Source organism: Tubulanus polymorphus, chromosome 2 (genome assembly GCF_964204645.1).
Source record: "Tubulanus polymorphus chromosome 2, tnTubPoly1.2, whole genome shotgun sequence".
Classification (NCBI taxonomy): domain Eukaryota; kingdom Metazoa; phylum Nemertea; class Palaeonemertea; order Tubulaniformes; family Tubulanidae; genus Tubulanus; species Tubulanus polymorphus.
The window spans coordinates 19,828,445-19,850,610 of record NC_134026.1 but is presented as its reverse complement, the minus strand read 5'-3'; the positions used below and the strand labels follow the sequence as shown (position 1 = coordinate 19,850,610).

Sequence of the window (22,166 nt, the reverse complement as noted above, 5' to 3'; positions counted from 1 at the left end):
AGGAAAAATTGTTCATTCTGCTCGCCTAGTTAAATAATGCTTCCATTCAGTACGTCAATTCAATTGAAATCAATTTGGCTGCACCCACGATAGGTTATAGTCTTGAACTACAATGGAACCTCGTTACAACGAACTTCACGGGACCTGAAAATCTGTTTGCCATTCTGTGGTAGCAACACGTATTTTCTAGAGAAGCACATTTGAACTATTATAAGGAGCCTTGCGCTATATAAGTGACAATTTATATCTCCACTGACTGTCATTCTAAGAGGACTGGTGTACTAGACCAAATAATAAAATGACCTATTCCCAGTCCATGACTTTCGAGGCCTGCTATGAACCCTGGTCACGTAACAAAACATGGAGTCGATCACAAAAATATTTTTGGCAGAAATGGCTGTTTTATTAGATAATACTCGCTCCTCCATATAAAATCACATATGTTCATGTCAATCGATTCTACACGCATAACGGGTCATTTCACCTATCGTCGCTTTTCCAGTTATCGTGTAAACGTTCGCTATCGCTAATACTATCACTATCGGCAGCCGATGATATGCTGGTTTGTTTATCTTGAGTCCATTCCGCTCGGAGTTTCTCGATCATCTCGTGCGTCAGAAGGCCCTCTTTCAAAAGCCGATCGGTCAGCCGGCCCTTCCCGACGTCGCCGCGTTGCAATCGAGACGAATACACCGAGCCGTTGACGTCATCGTGTTCGGATTTAACGATTCGTAACCGTTCGCCGCCGCCGTACAGCGTTTTATCGCGTTTTCGAAGATATCCTGCTTTCGAAGCGTTCGATTTGCGATTGTCAGTCGACGTTAATTCCGTTGAGTCGATCGACGCCGCGCTCTGAGTCAAGGTGTTGCCTTTTTTTAACAGTTTCGTTATGTTGATCACCCCCTCCTGTATTATGTTGTCCAGTTGTTTTTGCATTTCTCGCACGTGGTCGGTATCTGGGAACATGTCCGAAAAGCGATAACTGAAAAAAATGGAAGAGCAGAGATTTCAAAAGTGTCTGCAAAATGTTATGCACCTCGAACGTGAGCCACATATCTTGCCTGGATTCTAATATCATCCATACTAGAAAAATTAAGAAATACAGTACAGTAGACTTAGAAATATTTCGGATTGTAGCATAAACCGGATTGTAGCATAAACCGCTGTACGTACCTCAACCACAAATATAGGTCCATTACGTCAAAAACTCCTTCCAAGTGTACCAGATCAGTGATAGTAACAGGAGTGTTGAACGGCCAATTCACTTGTCTACACAACCAGTCATACGTTAGTGGCTCTCCTTGGCTAAATTGCCTGGCAAACTGACGACAAAAAGGCAAGAAATTCTAAGATTTGATAAATGTTAACATTTTCAAACATACAAATACATCAAATTCAAGGCATACCATTTTAGTGCATCTACACCACAGCGCAATATATCATTAGTTACTAATATTTCATCATGTCAACAATAACTGGTACTACTATTGTTAATATTTCACTAACATCAATACACTGCAATGCGGTTTACTAGCTAAGCCCATCACATATTGGATTTATACACCGCACTGCGTGGACGCACAAAGAGGGTTAAGACATGCGGCTCCAATAAATGCTCTGTGGATTTGATCATTTGTATATGCTACAATACAGGGGTCAGTTGCTCAAAAGTTGGTTAGAGTTAACCACTGGATAGTTGGCATAATGACAATTGAAAGTTCCTTGTTATTTGGTATTTATCCACTGGTTAACTTTAACCAAATTTTGGGCAACTGGCCCCGGATTTTAACTCTTGCGTCGATAAGCCTTTATAGTAAAACTCACCCTGAGGAACATTGTGCAGACGAACGGCTGTTTTTTTGGGATCGGCGAACAACAGAACACGTAACGTACCCTCAACGCGAGCGGCACGTGTTCGATCATATCAGCTAAAAACTTAAAATCATCGATGTTGCACATGAAATACGTGTCATTATCCAACTGAGACAATGTCACGAATATATCCTGAAATAATGAGGATAGTATTAGATCATTGTATACGCCGTTATCTAGAAAAGGGAGGATGCCTAGGTTTGAATCCGAATTTGAAGATAAATATTTCTAAGTCCACTAGAATTGAATTTAATCCAAAACTATCTACCGGTAACAGGATGCCTTCCGTAATGTAAGTACATTCAAAATGCTCGATAGGTTTGAATCCGAATTTGAAGATAAATATTTCTAAGTCCACTAGAATTGAATTGAATCCAAAACTATCTACAGGTAACAGGATGCCTTCCGTAATGTAAGAACACTCAAATTGCTTATCTATTGTCGGCCAACCGTATGCAACTCTAAACAAAAAGGGGCCAATTTTCTACCCTTCCCATGGAAGGGTTTGTGCATTACTTACAATAAGGTTGGACAGGGTTGCATTTGGCAAGTGGTAGGCGAAAAGCTCAATTTGTTCGGCAGTAGGATGTAATCCAGCTTGCTATCAGATAATGAAAAATAAGATATACAGTTAACTAAAACGAACATTCTAACTAAGAGGAATCGAGGTTTCAACTTATGTATAGATTTGCATTTAGCTAAGTTTGTCTCAAGTCATGACTGTACAACTGGCCTCGCATAATTTTACCTCGAGTGGTTCGACGATTCTATTGGTAAGATCGTGTAATAAATGTATATCTTCGCGGCGAAATGTCGTAACCTCGCCGTCTTGGAAATGAGTTCGGTAACGCCCAGCTCGACCGCCGATTTGCAACGCCTGCGAAGTGCTTATCAGATCCATTTCTTTATCGCCTTTTTCGTTTATCTTCGGTTTAATTAACGAGTAGAATATGACACGTTTAATACTCCTGAAATCCGACGCCAAATGTGAGACGTAAGGACAAAACACAGTAGACAATTATCGATATTGATATCCTTAGATTTGATATCAGTGCCCCCCCCCACAGATATATCAATTCAAAGTGTTAATCTAAAATGAGTCATGCCCCTGATAGTCCTGGTTTTGACTGATAGGAACTCACTAGGGTTCATTGCAGTCCTTGAAATGCATTGAATCAGAAAAATTTTCATTGCATTAAAAAGCTTTGAATTTAGCATTGCATTTTCATTTTGTAGTCTTCAATCTTTTTTTGGATGGCATTTTTGGCGAACTTAGATAGACACTTTCATTAATTTCTGATATTTTGTCGACCAATCTTTGCCATACGTTTTTACTAATGACAATCAAAAATTTGAATTGATTATTATTATTGATAAAAATATTGTTTTGACGTTTCAGCAATGAACAAGTTTTATTGAATTATAATACCACTTCTCGTCACTGGTCTATGATTATCATAGGAGCCAGTCCTGATTTTGGCATAAAGTCTTTGGATTGGTCTTGAATTTTAGTTTTGGGTGGCCTTGGATATAAACCATCCTTGAGAAACACATGTCTTATATCTAATGATATCACTTGATGTAAGTTTCATTTGCAGTCATATCAATTATTTTGGTAATAGTTAAATAAACACTCACAAATTCAAACCCATGCCTATTGCGTCAGTTGCGACCATAATTTTGCAAGGATCGTTGGGATCGTTGAATTTTTGTGCTTGCGCCAGTTTCGTACCTAAAATCATTCCAATAAGCAACAATAAACAAGACCGATTTTTTCTTTCATTAGAAACTAGGAAATAATTGAAAAAAGAGCTAAACAAAACTTTCAGCCAATTAAAATATTAGGACCGACTATCGTGGGTTATATAAGTAGAGTAAAAAATTAGTTCATTTTCAGTTACTGGTCACCTGACTAACCTGGTGGCAATCCCCCGTATATAACGGCGCATTGGTGTCCACGCTTTTCTAACTGGCGGCTGATATGATAAATGTCATTTTTACTGAAGCACACAAAACAGTCACCCGGGCGCACATTGTCAAAGTTCACTGAAAAACACCTTTCAGGGATGTATGTGGATGTTTAGGCGGTAGTTTAAGAAATGCGACTCATGATATTTGCGCCGGAGATCATCCAAGTACGTGAAGAGGATCAAAGGTTTGCTTTATTTTCAGTGTACCTACTAAATGAACTCTCGCTATGAACTCTTACGAGCATCTGTACGACACCTCATACAAGAAATTTGTAAAATATCTGGTCAACTCACATAAAGCTTTGTCCAAATACGTCAGTTTCGTCAACCGCTTGTAACGTCTGACCTGAGTTGTCAAAATGCAAATGAAATATCATTACAAATTCACGTTATATCCATTTAGAATACTAAGATGAGAATTTCACATCCGAAGGTTGGAAATTAATCATAAAGCGCTCCGAGTCATAATGAGATTTAGCGCTATATAAAAATAGATTTTATTATTATTATTATTATTATTATAATACCTCAACATGATCACCGGTTGCCATCATGAGCTCTTTTACCAAGTCGATTGCCGTACCTTCACCACAAACATGGATTTCATCGGCACAAACACCTACGGATGAATAAAATCACTATCATTTTATGAAAATATCTTATAAGCAATGTGAGTGACAAATGTACCACAGTAGACTCCTCCCAAGTTAAATCCGAGCAAATCGGATAACCACTCAACTTGGATGTTTTTTTAAAATATTTCTTGTGACACTATACATAACATCCAACTTGGATTTTATTGATCAAGTCGTTTCACATCAAATCATTTCTACAGCCCAATAGATCCACAGTACATCCTACAGTACGCAACCAATAGAAACCACTGCATTACTCTATAGTTTTCAACTCCAATTAGAACCCATGAAAATTCTCTAGTCTAGGGATTACCAATAAGGACAGCCTCCCTCAGTAAGAAATTAGAATTAAGCCTTTACGGCTTGTATGAGGCTGTAAGTTTAGACCGGAACCAGTCGATAAGAATTTCACAAAAACTGTTAATCTGAAAATGGTTAAGTTTTGCGCTTATTGAAAACATGAACGTGAATATGCAACTTGAATTTGAATAATCACACTTTTTGCTTTTTTGTATATTGCAACCCTTGAAGCATTTCAGAAAATACAAACCTAATAAAGCCCTCGTCCATGCCCATCCTCGCTGTCGTTCATTCACCATTTGGATTTCATCAATTACTGCCACATCATCTGAATGAGAAATAATATAAGTTAGGTGTTTTCTATTTGTGTGCGAGTGCTTTGTTTAGTTAATACATGTATAAAATTTCATTGGCTCTTCAAGGCCCTTGTATTACAACATGAATATGATAATTGTGTATCAGTTTACCATTGCAAAATAATTATTATAATTATCTATCTACACAGAATTGCATGTATAACTAATTGGGATGTTCCCACTAAAATATTTCCAAGAAGCCATTGAATTTTTGGGCGTATAAAGACCACCACCACAAATGAATTCAACAATATCTTGTAAAGCAGGGACAGACCTAGACATCATCCCCAGCAGGGTTTCGAACTTGATGAGTCAAGCAAAGCCATCAGGTAAAAATCCCTGCCGAGGGAGAATGAGATCCAGGGGGTATTCTCAGGGATCTGGATACCTATAGCGATGAGGTATTCATTTTAATGTCAAGGCAGAAATCTGCAAATTTGATACTCATCTCCTCGCAAATTTATCGCATCTTTTGAAATGTATTTCTTCAGATATCTACATATTTCCAACACCAACAAGAACCGCACACCCGCAGCCTTAGAGATGGCTGCTTCTTCCAATGAATACCTTTCCTTTTTTTTCTCGACCCAAATTTTTCATTTGTGGCTTAAAATGGGGTCCCAAAATTAACTTTTTTTTTCATATTACATGTAATTTGTAATAAAGTCCCTGGCTTTATTTAGCCTTATTTAGCATAGGCCTAAACTCAATTCATTATACAGGCATACATCAAATAGCCTATGCATGTATGTTTATAGGCCTAATAAACAGTAACTTTCTGAAGAGAAATGAAAGGTTTTGCGCAAATCTGTAATTCAATGTAATTCACTGTAATCGAGGTGTAATAAGCTGTAATAGCTGTAATAGCCAGATAAAACCAGTAATATTTGGCATAAATCTGTAATTAAATGTAATTCGCTGTAATTAGGGTGTAATAAGCTGTAATGACTGTAATAACAGGTTTTACAGGTTGCCGGTTTTATCTGGTTATTACAGCTATTACAGCTTATTACACTTTAATTACAGCAAATTACATTGAATTACAGATTTATGCCAAATATTACAAGGTTTTATCTGGTTATTACAACTATTACAGCTTATTACACTTTAATTACAGCGAATTACATTGAATTACAGATTTATGTGAAATATTACTAGGTTTTATCTGGTTGTTACAGCTGTTACAGCTTATTACACTTCGATTACAGTGAATTACATTGAATTACAGATTTATGCCAAATATTACTAGGTTTTATCTGGTTATTACAGCTATTACAGCTTATTACACTTTAATTACAGCGAATTACATTGAATTACAAATTTATGCCAAATATTACGTATGTTTTATCTGGTTATTACAGCTATTACAGCTTATTACACTTTAATTACAGCGAATTACATTGAATTACAAATTTATGCCAAATATTACGTATGTTTTATCTGGTTATTACAACTATTACAGCTTATTACACCTCGATTACAGCGAATTACATTGAATTACAGATTTAAGCCAAATATTACTAGGTTTTATCTGGTTATTACAGCTATTACTGCTTATTACACTTTAATTACAGCGAATTACATTGAATTACAAATTTATGCCAAATATTACGTATGTTTTATCTGGTTATTACAACTATTACAGCTTATTACACCTCGATTACAGCGAATTACATTGAATTACAGATTTAAGCCAAATATTACTAGGTTTTATCTGGTTATTACAGCTTATTACACTTTAATTACAGCGAATTACATTGAATTACAGATTTATGCCAAATATTACGTATGTTTTATCTGGTTATTACAACTATTACAGCTTATTACACTTCGATTACAGCGAATTACATTGAATTACAGATTTATGCCAAATATTACTAGGTTTTATCTGGTTATTACAGCTATTACAGCTTATTACACTTTAATTACAGCGAATTACAGTGAATTACAAATTTATGCCAAATATTATGTATGTTTTATCTGGTTATTACAACTATTACAGCTTATTACACTTTAATTACAGCGAATTACATTGAATTACAGATTTATGCCAAATACTACTAGGTTTTATCTGGTTATTACAGCTGTTACAGCTTATTACACTTTAATTACAGCGAATTACATTGATTCAATGTAATTCGCTGTAATTAAAGTGTAATAAGCTGTAATAGTTGTAATAACCAGATAAAACCTAGTAATATTTGGCATAAATCTGTAGGCCTAATTCAATTTGAATTACAGATTTATGCCAAATATTACTAGGTTTTATCTGGTTATTACAACTATTACAGCTTATTACACTTTAATTACAGCGAATTACATTGAATTACAGATTTATGCCAAATATTACTAGGTTTTATCTGGTTATTACAGCTGTTACAGCTTATTACACCACGATTACAGCGAATTACATTGAATTACAGATTTATGCCAAATATTACTAGGTTTTATCTGGTTATTACAGCTGTTACAGCTTATTACACCTCGATTACAGTGAATTACATTGAATTACAGATTTATGCCAAATATTACTATGTTTTATCTGGTTATTACAGCTATTACAGCTTATTACACCTCGATTACAGCGAATTACATTGAATTACAGATTTATGCCAAATATTACGTATTTTTTATATGGTTATTACAGCAATTACAGCTTATTACACTTTAATTACAGCGAATTACATTGAATCAAAGATTTATGCCAAATATTACGTATGTTTTATATGGTTATTACAGCTATTACAGCTTATTACAATTTAATTACAGCGAATTACATTGAATTAAAGATTTATGCCAAATATTACTAGGTAGTTTACATCAAGATCTTTATGTATTTTTGATATCATGTATATAGGGCTATATCATGAATTGAGTTTAGGCCTATGCATTGCGTATATCTGAATTAATTTTGGGACCCCATTTTGAGCCTTATATAAAATTTTTCTAGATCAGCCCATGAATATAGCAGAAAACTCTGTATAACAAACTTACAAGGTGTGATGACGCTACACATTTCCACAGTACAAGCCACGTGAGGTGATGCATTGCCTTCTGGATCAGCATAAATCCTTTCTTCACCGGTCACAAGATCACACAACGTACCCTAAGCGCAGAAATAGGTTTGAGTCAATACGCAAAGTAAAAATCTCAAATAAAATATCAGAATAGCACATTTTATTTCTCTTGACACCCAATCCCATCATAAAAATCTATCACAAAAAATAGCAGGTACTGTAGATGGATGGAAATGTCTTAGAATAGTAGGTACTGTTCAAAATACATATATGCATAGAAACCAGGTTACATATTTATGGAATAACCGATGATTTTACATTTACGGAACTTAAGTTTACCCAGTAAAGACTGCATAATAATAACAACGATGATAAGGATAATAATAGTCTTTATATGGCACTTTTTGAATAAGCTGCTAGTTCAAATGCACCCCTCTGGACAATACCTGCAAACATTATACAGGGTGACCACAAACCACCCACTTGCAAATTCCCTGTTTTCCCTGTGTTTTCCCTGTGAAAAGTTGATTTTCCCTGTGCTGGGCGTCATATGGAGACCATGACAAATATAAAATTAAAAGACAAGCAGCCTATCGTCTGATATAGCTCCGCTGTGATTTTACAAATTTGTTAGAAAGTGGCGCTATAACTTTGTATTACTTACCATATGATCCTTGATATATAATCAGGTAGTCAATTGTAAACATTCGCGAAGAAAACGCGCGTGCGAGACAAAAGTGTTTTCCAGATTTTACCAATATCCCTGTGTTTTCCCTGAGAAAAATCATTTCCCTGTGTTTTCCCTGTTTTCCAGATTCGTGGTCACCCTGCTATAGTACTTACGGCAGCATTTGCCTTATGAAAAACCTCCGATGCCAGTAGTTTCAGCGGACCACAGTAAACACCGGATTTGGCATTCATAAATCTTTGCAACGCGTGGTATGTTTTACCGCTATTCGTCGGGCCTGAATGAAATATGATTTTCCGCTGCTTTTGTCGAGCATCGGGGTACCTGTAAAATACATGATGATACCAATCATGCAAAATACCAGAATGATATACAATGCAATACATTGTACAATAAAAATGCCCACAATTGCTACAATATGTAGTGATAAGCAGTGAGTGATCTTTCATAAAATTCTAACCTTTCAAGACAAGGCTGAGGTAGAGATGATGGTTTTATAAGGTCAATAGTAGAATTAAACTAAAAGATACCACGAATTACTAAGTCATTTTTTATTTAAAGCAATAAATGGAATCTACTGGTTAACATTTTTCTATTCAACATGTTTCATTGTCGGTTTTTAATCTCTCTGTTTATTTACCAATTAGCTGGATGTCGCAGATCACTGATTTTGCGTAAATCATCCATACATTCCAAATGAGGATAAATATGTTTTGCATGTTGCAAAAAATATGGAAAAATGTCATCAACGTGACCTGAAATAAAAACGAATCTGCATGTTTAGGAAAATGGAAAATATTGTTGCTTCGATCGTGTTACAAGCTTGTCTGCTAATAATACAGTTTAAGCCTAATACAGTACAACTAATTATTTTAGTCCATTTAACCAGAAACCATTTAAACAATTATTCATAACAAGGATTTCATTAATTGAAGAAATCTCAGCAGTACCTTGTTATGCGAAGTAAGCGAGCGCTACTGTACTAGAGAAGAGGATCTTATGTAAACTAGAATACATTCTTAAAGTTTAGCACATTCTAGTAGCTCAAAGCTGGGGGTTTTCAAATGGTAAAATTGCAAGCATGGTTCAGCAAATCTACATGATTTGCAAACCCAAGCACTTAAATGTATCTTTCAAATTGCTGATCATGAAACATACGATCATAATAATAATAATAATAATAAAATTTATTTTTATATAGCGCTAAATCTCATTATGACTCAGAGCGCTTTAAAATTTCCATTTTAGACTAACTTCTGAATGCTTGAGCTTTTTATAATAAACTACACCTTTTAAGCAGTAGTTATTTCATTCATACAAAGGATGACAGTGAAATCAAAAGATTCATTGAAGGGGTGGGTAGCATTGCATAATCCGCCCTGGTTCACAAAATTTTTATTTGTAAGCCTTCAATAATCAGCGCGAAAAAAATCGTACAAGCCGGATACATAAGATTCGTCTCATCTTCACCGGTCAAGGGATTCGAACCCACTACGCTAAAGCTGTTCCCCGAACCCCTTGACCTCACGAGTCGTTGGAGTCGTTACTAGCCGACCAGAATCTGGTCGTACCAATCACAGCGCTTGTAACAAACCGTCAGTAGACTTCTGTTGGTTTTCCAGTTAAATTGACCAATCAGCAAACGTTTTACCGAACAAGGAAGTATTTCGCAAATCGATATATGACGTCACGCGCAACAGCGCCAGTAATGAAATCACGCTTCGTGAGGCCAGGGGGCTGGTGGAAGCGAGTTCGGGAGTGATACCGGACCCCTGGCAAGCGAGGATTGATTTGTCTTGAATAACTTACCAGCACCTTGGATAATATCACTAAGCGTTACATGCAATGCAGCCGGAAGTCCTTCCATTTCGACGCAATACTTGCGAAAGCTAATGTATGCCTGATGGAACAACCGATCTGAAAGAAAAATGTTTCACAATGAGGAATGAATCAAAACCAAGACCTTACGTTGAAATAGATGGGCAGTTCCTGCTCGGGATAGCGGCCAATCAGGGGCGCATATAAGGAGGTCTTCAGGTACTATCCTGGACCTTCCTTCAGAAATTGCCATTTTTGAACTAGAAATTCAAAGCAGGAATGAGAAAACTTCTTTCTCATCTCTGAATCGAGTCTTTTTCAAACTATTACTGGAACGGCTTTTAATTTTTCTTTTCAGCTCCTGCTTTTTAGAAACCATAGGTCCTCCAACGTGGATTAATACGTACTGTCCAGTCCGCATTCCGCAGCTAACTTCTTTACCTCCGTTCTACGGTAAAACTGGTTCAACAACCTCAACAATTGATCTGGGAAAATAAAGCATACTTTTCAGCCGAATAGTTACCAGCAGTAATTCAAACAGAGGGCAAATCTTTATACAGTCAAACCAGGACAAATTAAATGTACTTTACTAATTAAATGGTTTGTACGTCTAAAATATCTTAAATCTCTCATGAAATTGTTCATTAAATGAAACTTAGACAAAATAATGCTCGAGATAGTTAGTGGCTATAGAGATAATGTCATTACTTGAGCTATGTGTCGGCTTGTAGAGAGACTTCCTCAACACATAGGCCTAACTCTAGTCTAGTACCTAACCGTTGTTCCTGAAACAACGTCTAGGGCGAAAGTGCTCATATAAGGTTAATTTTCGTCCCTCATTTTGAGGGACGAGGCTTTGAGCGTCTATTTCACCCCTTAAAACACCATCAACTTACCTCAAACTGACTGTTCTGTAATCAGATGGAAGTTAACTATTGATTGTGCATAAATTTGTAATCCTAAGTAGCTTATGACGATCGTAGTAGCTCAAAACTTTTGACTTGTCGCCTCAAAAAACAGTTGAAGTGAAGCAACATAACAAATATGGCGGCTTTTCGTGGTGCATGATGGGAGTGTAAATTACGGATTCAAACTTAAACTTGGTGACAATGCAGATATTATTCTTGTTTCAAATTATACAGGTTAAAATTAACCAAAATTTATGCGTTTTATCAACAAAAAATAACATTTAGAGTAATTTTAGAGAGACATATTGAATTTTCACATTTTATTAATTTAGTCCGACTTGGCAATCCCGATAGTGGCAATCAATTCAATTCAAATCAAATCAATAAATTCTCCGGTTCGCGATTTAAAAAATTTATTATAAAACAAGTTTTCAAAGTCAACAAGGTAACTAATTTATTTATTCTAGTACAAAGGTTTGATTTGACACTAAAATCAGTTGTTGCATTGCAATTAACAGGAGTTAACCTCTATATGATACTTTAGCGTCAGACGTTGTACGGAACCGTAACAACGACTGGTATTCAGACTAGCCTAACTCAGTCTTAGGTTGCATAATCTCAGAAAATTTTAGAAAAGTACCTTTTTTCAGAGGTCCAGCCAGATCGGCGCCAACCTCAACATCGGTCACTGATTGCTGAGCTGAAAATGGCGCTGGCTGAAATAACGAATTGACGTCTTTTGATTCCGATTTATAGCGCACTGTTCTTCGCGAAATTTGAGACGGCCCAACGTGCTTATTAACCGAGCACAAATGACAATTTCGAGGCCGAAGTTTCACGGCCGAAGTTAACACGGAAAACACACGTCCTTGAGTCAAAGTCAATAACGAGGATTTGATGCTAAAAGAAGTCGAAGCATTGACATTGTGAATTATCCTCGCCCATCTCGATAGCCGAAACTGACGGCTTCCGAGAATCTTGCCGTTGTGAAATTTCAGAATTGACGTCGACATTTTGCCTTTTCCTATTCAACCGAGTCGATAGATGGGGTTGGATCGACGTATTCTAGCCAAAAACTTGACAAATTACATAAATTTTCGATTTTTCATCGTGTGCATGGGCGCAGCCATCTTGTTTCGGACTACGGGACGGACGCAATAACGCGGAAGTGAATGTTGCGCAATGTACCTGAAATACCGAAAGTGCGCCGGCACTGATGATTGACAGTGCTGTGAGTCGTACTGTGCGGCTGATGTAGTGGTGGTGTAATTCATATCGTCTGTAGTAGGATCAAGAGGGTAAGAACATTTTATAGCTAGACTCTCATCAATTTTCAAGTGCCATGTAAATTGTAATACAGTTCTAAGCTGACTAATGTCTATTTATTAATGGATGAGACCTGTTTTTCTTGGATATTTTGCTTACTTTTTGGGGTACATACCTCATTTATGTCTTAACAGAATGCCAAAAATCGCGGACAACAACTGAATATCCGATATATTTCCAGTTCTGTACCAATTAGATGGATTGGCAAAAAGACTCCTTAAGTCCAGTTGAATGAGAGAGAAAATCCTCCATTTTGTCAAATTTCTTGAATTTTTACATTGTCACCATGCCTACGAAATGAAGTTATTTTTCTTGTGGGGTCTCAACAACTAAATCAGGGTGGCGTAGGCATGGTAACAATGTTCAAATCCAAGAAATTTGACAAAATGGAAGATTTTCTCTCTCATTCAACTGGACTTAAGGAGTCTTTTTGCCAATCCATCTAATTGGTACAGAACTGGAAATATATCGGATATTCAGTTGTTGTCCGCGATTTTTGGCATTCTGTTAAGACATAAATGAGGTATGTACCCCAAAAAGTAAGCAAAATATCCCAGAAAAACAGGTCTCATCAATTAATAAATAGACATTAGTGACTGGAGGGGCGCAGTGACAGTCACCGTCGTTGTCGATGTCAGTCAGTGAGCTGTCAAGTGAGAATCAGTCAAATTGGAATTGTCAAATTGCAGGTTTGTGACTACGTATTCAGTGCTCCAGTTTTTACCTGGGAAAACTTCGGTTATCTAAGGTGGCTGATTCGGTGGGCTGCCCAGCGGGCATTAGTCAGTAAGTGGACAGGTCAACGGCTCTGATCAACACCAGTGATTTCGAAACCGTATCGCATCGTCTTTCGTAATTTGTGAGACCCCCTGTCGATCAACCACTATAAGCTCTCTACACCTGGCATTCTTGCCAGCCGCGCCGGTGCTCGCTTCGGCGAAGCTGGGCCACTCTAGAGTGAGACACCAAGGGTCCGGTGATTCAAGTTGGGCTCCGAATACGCCGGGGCTACAGCCCCTTGATCCTCCAAAACCTAATGTCTATTTCAACCTGACTTGAAAGCATTCCGGGTGGCCTAGCTCGCTCATTTTTGGTAGTACATACCTGATAAAGGTCTTATTAGGACCAGAAAAGACAGGCAGTCAACCTAAATCATCATTTTTTAATCCATTTGAAACTGTATTGAAGGATATCCAAAAAGTCTTCACTGAAAGGGGTTAAATGAAGAGAAGTGACTCCATGATTTGAAAGTTTAACAATATGTTTCCATGCCTACGTATCAAATTTCAGTTGGTAGGCATGGAGACATGAATATTACTTATTCAGATTTTCGTCTTTACCGGTTCAATTTTCGTTACTTATTCAGAATTCATCTCCCAATAAGGAACAAGTAACACTTGTTACTTGTTCCTTAATCAGATTTTCTTGTTACTTATTCAGAATTCACCGCCCAATAAGGAACAAGTAACTTGCTCCTTATTGGGAGATGAATTCTCAATAAGTAACGAAAATTGAACCGGTAAAGTCGAAAATCTGAATAAGGAACAAGGAACAAGTAACATGTTACTTATACTTATCCTTATTGGGAGATGAATTCTGAATAAGTAACAAGAAAATCTGAATAAGGAACAAGTAACATGTTACTTGTTCCTTATTGGGAGTTGAATTCTGAATAAGTAACGGAATAAGGAATAAGGAACAAGTAATGAACTTCACTGGGGTATATTTAAGGTCAGCTGCCAATGCATTCTGGTCCTAATAAGACCTTTATCAGGTATGTAGTAACAATACTGACTGAGCTAGGCCACCCGGAATGCTCTCAAGTCAGGTTGAAATAGACACTAGTCCGAATACCAGTCGTTGTTACGGTTCCCTACAACGTCTGACGCCAAACTGACATATAGAGGTTAACTCGATCCTGTTTATTGCAATGCAACAACTGATTTTAGTGTCAAATCAAACCTTTGTACTCAAATAAATTAATTAGTTACCTTTTTGACTTTGAAAACATGTTTTATAATAATACTTTTGATGATTTAAATCCAGAACCGGAGAATTTATTGATTTGATTTTAATTGAATTGATTGCCACAATCGGGATTTCCAATACAGACTAAATTGATAAGATGTGAAAATTCAATGTGTCTCTCTAAAATTACTCTAAATGTTATTTTTTGTTGATAAAAGCATTTATTTTGGCGAATTTTACCTTAAGAATTTGAAACAAGAATAATATCTGCATTGGCATCAATGTCAGTCCAAGTTTAAGTCTGAATCCGTAATTTACCCTCCCATCATGCAACACGAAAAGCCGCTATATTTGTTATGTTGCTTCACTTCAACTATTTTTTGAGGCGACTATTCAAAAGTTTTGAGTTGCTACGATCGTCACAAGCTACTTAGGATTTTAAATTTATGCCCAAACAATAGTTAACTTCCATCTGATTACAGAACAATCAGTTTGAGGTAAGTTGATGGTGTTTTAAATGGTGAAATAGACGCTCAAAGCCTCGTCCTAACCTTATATGTGCACTTTGCCCTAGACGTTGTTTGAGGACCAACTGCTAGGTATTAGAATAATCAAAACCCCTCAAATTCCAAAATCCATTTTCGAGTGTACAAAATTCAAATTCTTGAGTTAGCCATATATGGCCCCAGTAAAATTGCTGGTCCTAAGAATTGCGCCTAGTCAAGTTAAACTTCGCGTTCGATCGAGGGTTTTCGATGAAGAATGAAAGATGTATGTATATTACGATAACCACACCCAAACATGGTGAATGGATAAGATAAAAACCCACTACCCGGCGACGGTCTCTAGGGTGAGATCAAAACGTCGTGTATTTTATATTTTAGATTGTTTGAATAAATAAATTCTCGATTTTAGATTCTTTTGATTTGTACATTAGCAGATTTTTATCTTATGTAGGCCTATGTATATATTACGAATGCCGATGACCGAAGAGTTTTTTTTTAAAGTCCGACACACAGGGAATTTGTTTAGTGTACTATGAATTTCAATGAATGAATTGAAACATGGATATGAATTAGAAATACTAAGATAACATAAATGTATTGAATGAATTATTCATCAAATATCAGAATCCCAGATCCTTGCACTATCAGAGTGCAGCTGAGTTTGTTTATCACAATGTTTTTTGCGACGGGTGCAAACGCACCATAAGCAAAGTTCCGGAGGTTCGCTTATTCCCTCGAAAAATTTTACTTCATGATTCCATAGATCTCTTATCTTTACGGATGTAAGAGGTGTTGTGTTATGCTAAAGACTTATTTATGTGGTTCCTGTAGTTTTTTCAATAAACAATTTTAAAACTGACCATGATAATTGATGAGAATGATCTCTTAGATTGGATTCTCCGATTATAATAAAAGGTATTCAGTTTCAGCCATTGGCCCTTTTCATGAAAGATGTCAGAAAAAAAAGATAGCCAAATAGTTTTACTAAGCCGCAATCACACCTACCCATAGTATAGAAAGACAGTGCCGCATGCCCAGCGGTTAGATACAAAAACTGGCCAGTCTCGACTCTCAACGGCTGGTCTAGTGGACTAGTCTGCCCCGTAGCTTGGTAGGGATGGAATTTAGCTTGGGGATAACAAACCTACAATTGAGAGAGAGCACGCTTGAGTTCTATTAATCTGGATTGACCAGACCGATGTACGGCCCGTTCCCGGGTTGTTTCAGGATTCAAGAATTCAAGGGGTCTTTGATACAATCGTAAATTAGAAGAAGTATCAAACAGCGGAGATGGGGCCTAAGAGGGCCGGAATGTTTCGGCTGCAGAGTTTTTTTTAGAATTTTGATTTCTGAGACAATAAAAAAACCAGCCGTACGGCAGAGGCGGGCGGCCTGCCGGGCAGTTTTTCCGCAGGCAGTACCGGAACCCCGGACCCTGAACACCAGGCCGTTTTCAGACCAAGGAAGACAAGAACTAGCGTAATATTTTGAACTTTGATATCTTTTTAATTTTGTAATTTGAAAAACTTGTCATCACCTGCAGGAGAGGAACACTGGCGCCGCGCCAAGTCCAGGGTGTTCATAGTATGGCCTAATCGTTTTGTCCGTGTGTCCATTTTCCAAAAGATATCTGGTTTGAATAAAATGTTGACTATGTTGGTTTTCATATAATTGACGATGACTGTACGGTGTTACTAAAACTATGCACTACTAAAACGAAGACCTATGCACCCGAGAAAATTAACCGAACATTTTACGTTTCCTTATGTATGTTTATATCTAGTAGGTCCCTATTGCCTATACTCATCAAAAGAGGTGGTTGAATATACAGATAGCGCCCCAAGTTATGATTTCAAATGCGTTCATAGGTCTTCGGTCTTCGTTTTAGTCACGCGTAGTTTTAGTCTCGCAAAGTGCATAGGTCTTCCGTCTTCGTTTTAGTAGTGCATAGTTTTAGTAAAACCCACGCATCAATATTAAACGATTTATATGCAGTGAATATTGAAAAACATATAGCGAGGAGGCGCTGGCGGATGGACACCTGTACTGTAAATAAGTTGTATCTTGTATGCCATTTATGTCGTATCTCGTATGTTGCATCTCCTCATATCTCGTATGTTATATCTCATATCTCGAATGTCATCTGAGCTCTTCCATATAAACCAATCTTAGCACACAAAACTTAACAATAAGTAGTGCGAAAATTAGGCATATTTTTCTACCACAATCAATTGTAAAAATTGCAGATTCTATGATTTGGTGAGTTTCAAGGTCATTTGGTATTATATATGCTCACTAGGGGCATTGAATATTGAAATTGTCGGATTGTTGAGTATTTCTAACCACTTCCCATATGGGCATCATGTCCCTGGTCGCCTAGATTCAACTATTTTTCACTTTTGCCAAACTTGGAAATTATTTTTTCTTGTTCGAATAGGGCAACATGGCTCCTGTTATGGATACAAAGTGTGACAGTACGGTAGTGAGCACGAAATGTTCCCTACAGCTAACCAGCACTATGCCTTCGACACTTATGTCTGGTAAGTTAGGTTTTCCGAGTTGCCAATTCTGTAAGGTTTGAATCCTTGTTATAGCGATTTTGCAGGTGAATCAGGGGCTTTGCAAAAAGGATTAGGCCTAACTCTGCTAAATCAATTTAGAATAAACTGAAAAATTGAAGAAATGAAATCGATTATAGGAGTTAAACTTTAAACTGGAATTGCATGAGTACCAAGTTTTTTTTTCTTCAGCAGATAAAAGAACCAAAGCGAGTTTTTCCGTTAGCAAAGTTCCGCTAAAAGGCAGTAGCCGTTCAAGGTCGGAAAATGTCTCTGGAAGAAAGAGCGACGTCGCTTCAAAACCTTTGACATCTCTCGGCAGTTTGAAAAATCCGCTCCTCTATAAAATACCAAGTCCTGACTCGAATGGCTTGAGAGGTGCTAATGTCGGATCTGCGTCGTTAGGGAAAAGTAGTTTAACAACTTGTTTATCAGGGAAGAGCAGTTTGACGACAAAATCGAATTTACTATCGGGAAGTTCGATTTCGGGAAATAGTCTGAGATTGAGCGGCGTAAATCTTACTCGGAATTTATCATCGACGCTTACGGGCTCATCATCGACTTACAAGTCTTTGTTGACGACGTCGTTGTCTGGTCGGTCGTCTTCGCCGCTATTCAAGCCGTCTGCCGTACGATCCTCAGGCGCCGCCGGTTTGAAGACGGAAAAACGAGAAAGTTACACCGTTCACGATAATATCGTTCATCCGATGCCGTATTATGATTTGACCGATGAGGCATTTGCGGATGAAAAATTTCTCGTCGCCGAAGAATTGCCGATTATTTCTATGCCGCTCGAACCTGCTTTCGGGGAAACTTTGGAAGAATCAAAGGTAAATTCGTAATTTTTGCTATGAATCGCATTGCTTATAGGTTGGTATGAATCAACCGGTTGATAATGTGGTGATGATTGGAACTGACTCCTCCTAAGTATGGTACATCTTTCAGTACATCTATACAACAGTGCGATGCATAAATCAGTGATGGATTTAGTGATTTAGTGATTAGTTTTTATATCCATTGAAAGATGCTGGCACCTATCAATTAATAGCAGACATCAGTAACTAAGTTAGTTTTCGTTAAGCAGCTGGGCCCTGAAAGTTTAGTAAGGATCGGTGAATTGTGCCATTGAACGCACTGCTCTCCTGGGCCCTCAGTCCTTTTTCAATCCTGCAACTGTGTGTTACCCATTATGCCCTGTATATCTTCTGCACGCAAAATATCGTTTACATTTCAATGAGAATCTACCGGTAATCAACTTTTCACAGAAATGAATAGGCTGATTTCGATCTTCTAGTTCTTAGGACCGTCTATCACCTCATAGTATCGATTTGAAGCTGTTCAGCGGCTATTCATTCTTAGTTAAAGCACCTCAAATCTGGATCTCTCTACCACTGTCAATTGGTTCAGAAACATCAGTTCTGTCATTCAGATGCATACAAAAAACTTTCCTGTTCAAAGCTGCATGAAGTTTAACTTATCAACAGCTCAGTGGAAAGGGGCTATTATTATTTTTGATGCTAACTATACCAAACATTAAAAAAGCCGATCTCAGGCTGTTATCGATGAAAACTAGACCAAAGGCTAGAAAATTATTTTGTTCATGGCTTGTCCAATGACATTTGGATGCGGGAGCCTAGAAATCATATTCAAAGTTAACCGACTGATAGGCAAAGCATCTGTTGCTGAGCTCAGGTACCCCTGCTGTGCTCAACCCCATTGTGAAGGACAACTAGAAAAAATATTGGAGTAAAAATTGATGATACTATAGACAATGTTTTCTATGTTTGATTACAGCGTACATTGATCAATGCTGTTAGTTCCTCGTTGATTCACGTTCCGAATTACAAGGATCAACAAGACGAACAGAGATTAAAGCTGATTAAACTCGCTGAAGATGTCACATCATCCGATCCTGAGTTCATTTTGAAGGTATGTTCATGATTTTTCAGGCTATCTAGAACATGTATGAGGCTCCATTTACCTAAAAGTGGCATTTGAGCATGTTTACACTGTGTTTGCCAACTGAGAGGGATGCTGATACTCATCCTCCAGCGGCAGGGATTCGAACTTGATAGCATCGAGATTGCCACGGTACCGAAGCCCTGCCACACTACAGCGAGTGCGCAGCTACATGCGTAGCTTAGAGGATGACATTATTAGCCAGATATCCCATTTTATTTTAGCCCGGGTTTTCCCTTGTACAGCAAACCTGCGCATGTACCTGCGCACCCGGTCTAGTGTGGCAGGGGTTCGTGCCGTGGCTGAGTGTGATGCCATCAGCTTCGAATCCCTGCTGAGGGAGGATGGCAGATACTGTAAGTGGATGAATGTCACTTCTCCTCTGGTGGGGCGATTTTATAAAAGTGGATTAGATACAAGTGGATAGTTGACATATTGAAAACTAAAAGTTCATTGTTAATGTTGTATTTATCCACTAACTTTTGAGCAACCGGCCCCTGGACAATAAATGGCTAGGAGGAGGGGGCCAAAATATAGTCGTACTATCAATGAAATTATTGTGGATTTTTTTGGGATTAAAGTCTAACAGCCATTTCAGTTTGAAATTGTTGTTGCAAAAGATCACCTCAAATGTCATCCAGTGATAGAAATGTCTAGAAACTAACAACTCCAGCTCTGAGCTTGATTTAGATTGGCATGCTGGTACTCTTAATCTTACTATTGTCAAACAACACCATTGGATGATTAAAAAGGGTGATTTGACTTCAACGATGGACTCGGACGCTTAATATACTAAAGATTTTTTGAAATTTTTGTCTTCCCATTAGCTGGCTTTGTACACGAGACGCGAACTCAATATTCGTTCGACTGCTAATTTCTTGCTGGCTTTGTCGGCGTACGTACCTGGATGCCGCGCGTATCTGAAAAAGTACTTCAAAAGCAGTGTAATGTTGCCATCTGACTGGATCGATGTACCCACACTTTACCAGGTATGTACTGACCCATGTAAAATACCATCTTGACATTCACGAATATAGCTTGTTTTTGGAAATAAACGCAAAGGGAGTTGCAGTACACTTGTTGCTAATTGAGTTAAATCAAAATGTAGGTTTGAATAGTACTTCTATTATTTGAGTTGTATCCCCTTTATTCTCAGATATTCGACGATAGTAGGCTAAACTTCGGATCATTGCCTTCAGCCTTGAGAAGAGTGTTGGTCGCGAAATTTCCCGATTTCGACAAATACCAGCTTGGTAAATATATTCAAACTATTCCCCAATATATGTAGATCGATCCTTTTATGTACAACCAAAGCTCGTTATAATACCAGCCTAGAGATGAAGCATTTTTTGTGGTATCACAATTTTGGCATTTGTCTGTAGCAAAACTCACTTGTAGGTCACTTTTGGCGGAGTTATTAGTTAAAAATATCCGACAAAAGGTATTATTGCAGCAAATGTTGTTCCAATAGACAGATTTGACACCTTTTATAATTACCCATTATTCGAAGCTGAGAAACTCTGCGTTCTAGAGATGTTCGGCTATGAGAATCATGATTCAGCAGGAACTGAATACCATAACCTCGAAAATGCGTGCATTATTTTTGTCGGGAGGTTAATCATATTTCATTCGTTTTCATTTTCAGCAAAATATAACAAACAAACAAAACCAAAAGCACAGGGGCAGAAAAAGGATGTGGCCACTTCTGCTGGGTCTTCAGCTAATTTTAATGCGAATAATGAGGTGAATTTGAAGGAGATAGAATTGCTGTCGAAGACTTTCTAACTTTATTGTTTTTTTAAAATCCGATTTCACCAGTTTAATATGAGAAATTCGCGTTTTTGTCTTGCATTACGAATCGTTGTTGTGGTTTTATTACTTGAAGGTCGTGTCGGATCCTCAGAGTGATACAGAAGAGGAACGTGAACGCAGAACGTTCTCATTGAAACAACTGATTCGTTGTTTGCATGTTCCGGAACCGGTCGACCATTGCATGTCCCTAGTTGGAAAACGGTAAATATTGACTCTTGCACAGCGATAACGGGTTTTCTGCCACACAAATGATGAGTATCTGAATTTTATGCCAATCCGTGCAAATCAGTCAATCAGTTTAAGAAATGCAGGTACTTGTCTAAATTGCCACTTATTGGTCATTAATTACCCATGTACCAAGATTATGATAATATAGGCCTAATAATAATGAAATTTATTTTCATATTGGCTAAATCTCATAATGATTCGGAGCGCCTTAAAGAAAAATATTCAACATTACAGATAGTTTAAAA

The 22,166-nt window shown here is 37.5% G+C and overlaps 2 protein-coding genes across 6 annotated transcripts in view; one reads left to right on the top strand and one right to left on the bottom strand.

The window, feature by feature from the left end:
• Positions 1-391: 391 nt before the first annotated feature.
• On the bottom strand, positions 392-12,705 carry LOC141899814 (ATP-dependent RNA helicase SUPV3L1, mitochondrial-like). 4 transcript variants are annotated; one of them, XM_074786358.1, is made up of 17 exons: positions 12,654-12,705; positions 12,205-12,464; positions 11,064-11,141; positions 10,648-10,755; positions 9,479-9,593; positions 8,994-9,162; positions 8,128-8,239; positions 5,028-5,105; positions 4,370-4,461; positions 4,137-4,188; positions 3,790-3,918; positions 3,511-3,604; positions 2,621-2,840; positions 2,393-2,473; positions 1,825-2,004; positions 1,174-1,322; positions 392-982 (listed from the first exon to the last, which is right to left on the bottom strand). In XM_074786358.1, the coding sequence occupies exons 1-17, from the start codon at positions 12,692-12,694 to the stop codon at positions 481-483; spliced, it is 2,460 nt and encodes an 819-aa protein (XP_074642459.1). In that variant the 5' UTR covers positions 12,695-12,705; the 3' UTR covers positions 392-480. The 4 variants fall into 4 exon arrangements, with proteins under 4 accessions (XP_074642459.1, XP_074642458.1, XP_074642460.1 ...); XM_074786357.1 differs by having other exon boundaries at positions 12,205-12,700; XM_074786359.1 differs by having other exon boundaries at positions 10,723-10,755; positions 12,205-12,700.
• Positions 12,706-12,760: 55 nt separating this feature from the next.
• LOC141898318 (telomerase protein component 1-like) overlaps positions 12,761-22,166 on the top strand; it is a 46,767-nt gene continuing 37,361 nt past the window's right edge. Inside the window, exons 1-8 of one of the 2 annotated variants that reach the window (XM_074784163.1) lie at positions 12,761-12,862; positions 17,802-17,904; positions 18,118-18,752; positions 19,717-19,851; positions 20,709-20,870; positions 21,038-21,134; positions 21,527-21,624; positions 21,767-21,894. In XM_074784163.1, the coding sequence (XP_074640264.1) occupies positions 17,808-17,904; positions 18,118-18,752; positions 19,717-19,851; positions 20,709-20,870; positions 21,038-21,134; positions 21,527-21,624; positions 21,767-21,894 (1,352 nt within the window). In that variant the 5' untranslated portion in view covers positions 12,761-12,862; positions 17,802-17,807. Of the gene's footprint in view, positions 12,863-17,801; positions 17,905-18,114; positions 18,753-19,716; positions 19,852-20,708; positions 20,871-21,037; positions 21,135-21,526; positions 21,625-21,766; positions 21,895-22,166 lie in introns of both variants that reach the window. The other variant, XM_074784162.1, reaches the window with a different exon arrangement.

Excerpts from the sequence above, each read along its gene's own strand:
- LOC141899814 (XM_074786357.1), bottom strand. The coding sequence starts at position 12,577 with ATGTCGACGTCAATTCTGAAATTTCACAACGGCAAGATTCTCGGAAGC. Across the intron at positions 5,106-8,127 it reads GTGTAGCGTCATCACACCTT|ATGATGTGGCAGTAATTGAT; the intron begins GTAAGTTTGTTA and ends TTTCTCATTCAG. Across the intron at positions 3,919-4,136 it reads GTATTTGGACAAAGCTTTAT|TGAACTTTGACAATGTGCGC; the intron begins GTGAGTTGACCA and ends GGTGTTTTTCAG.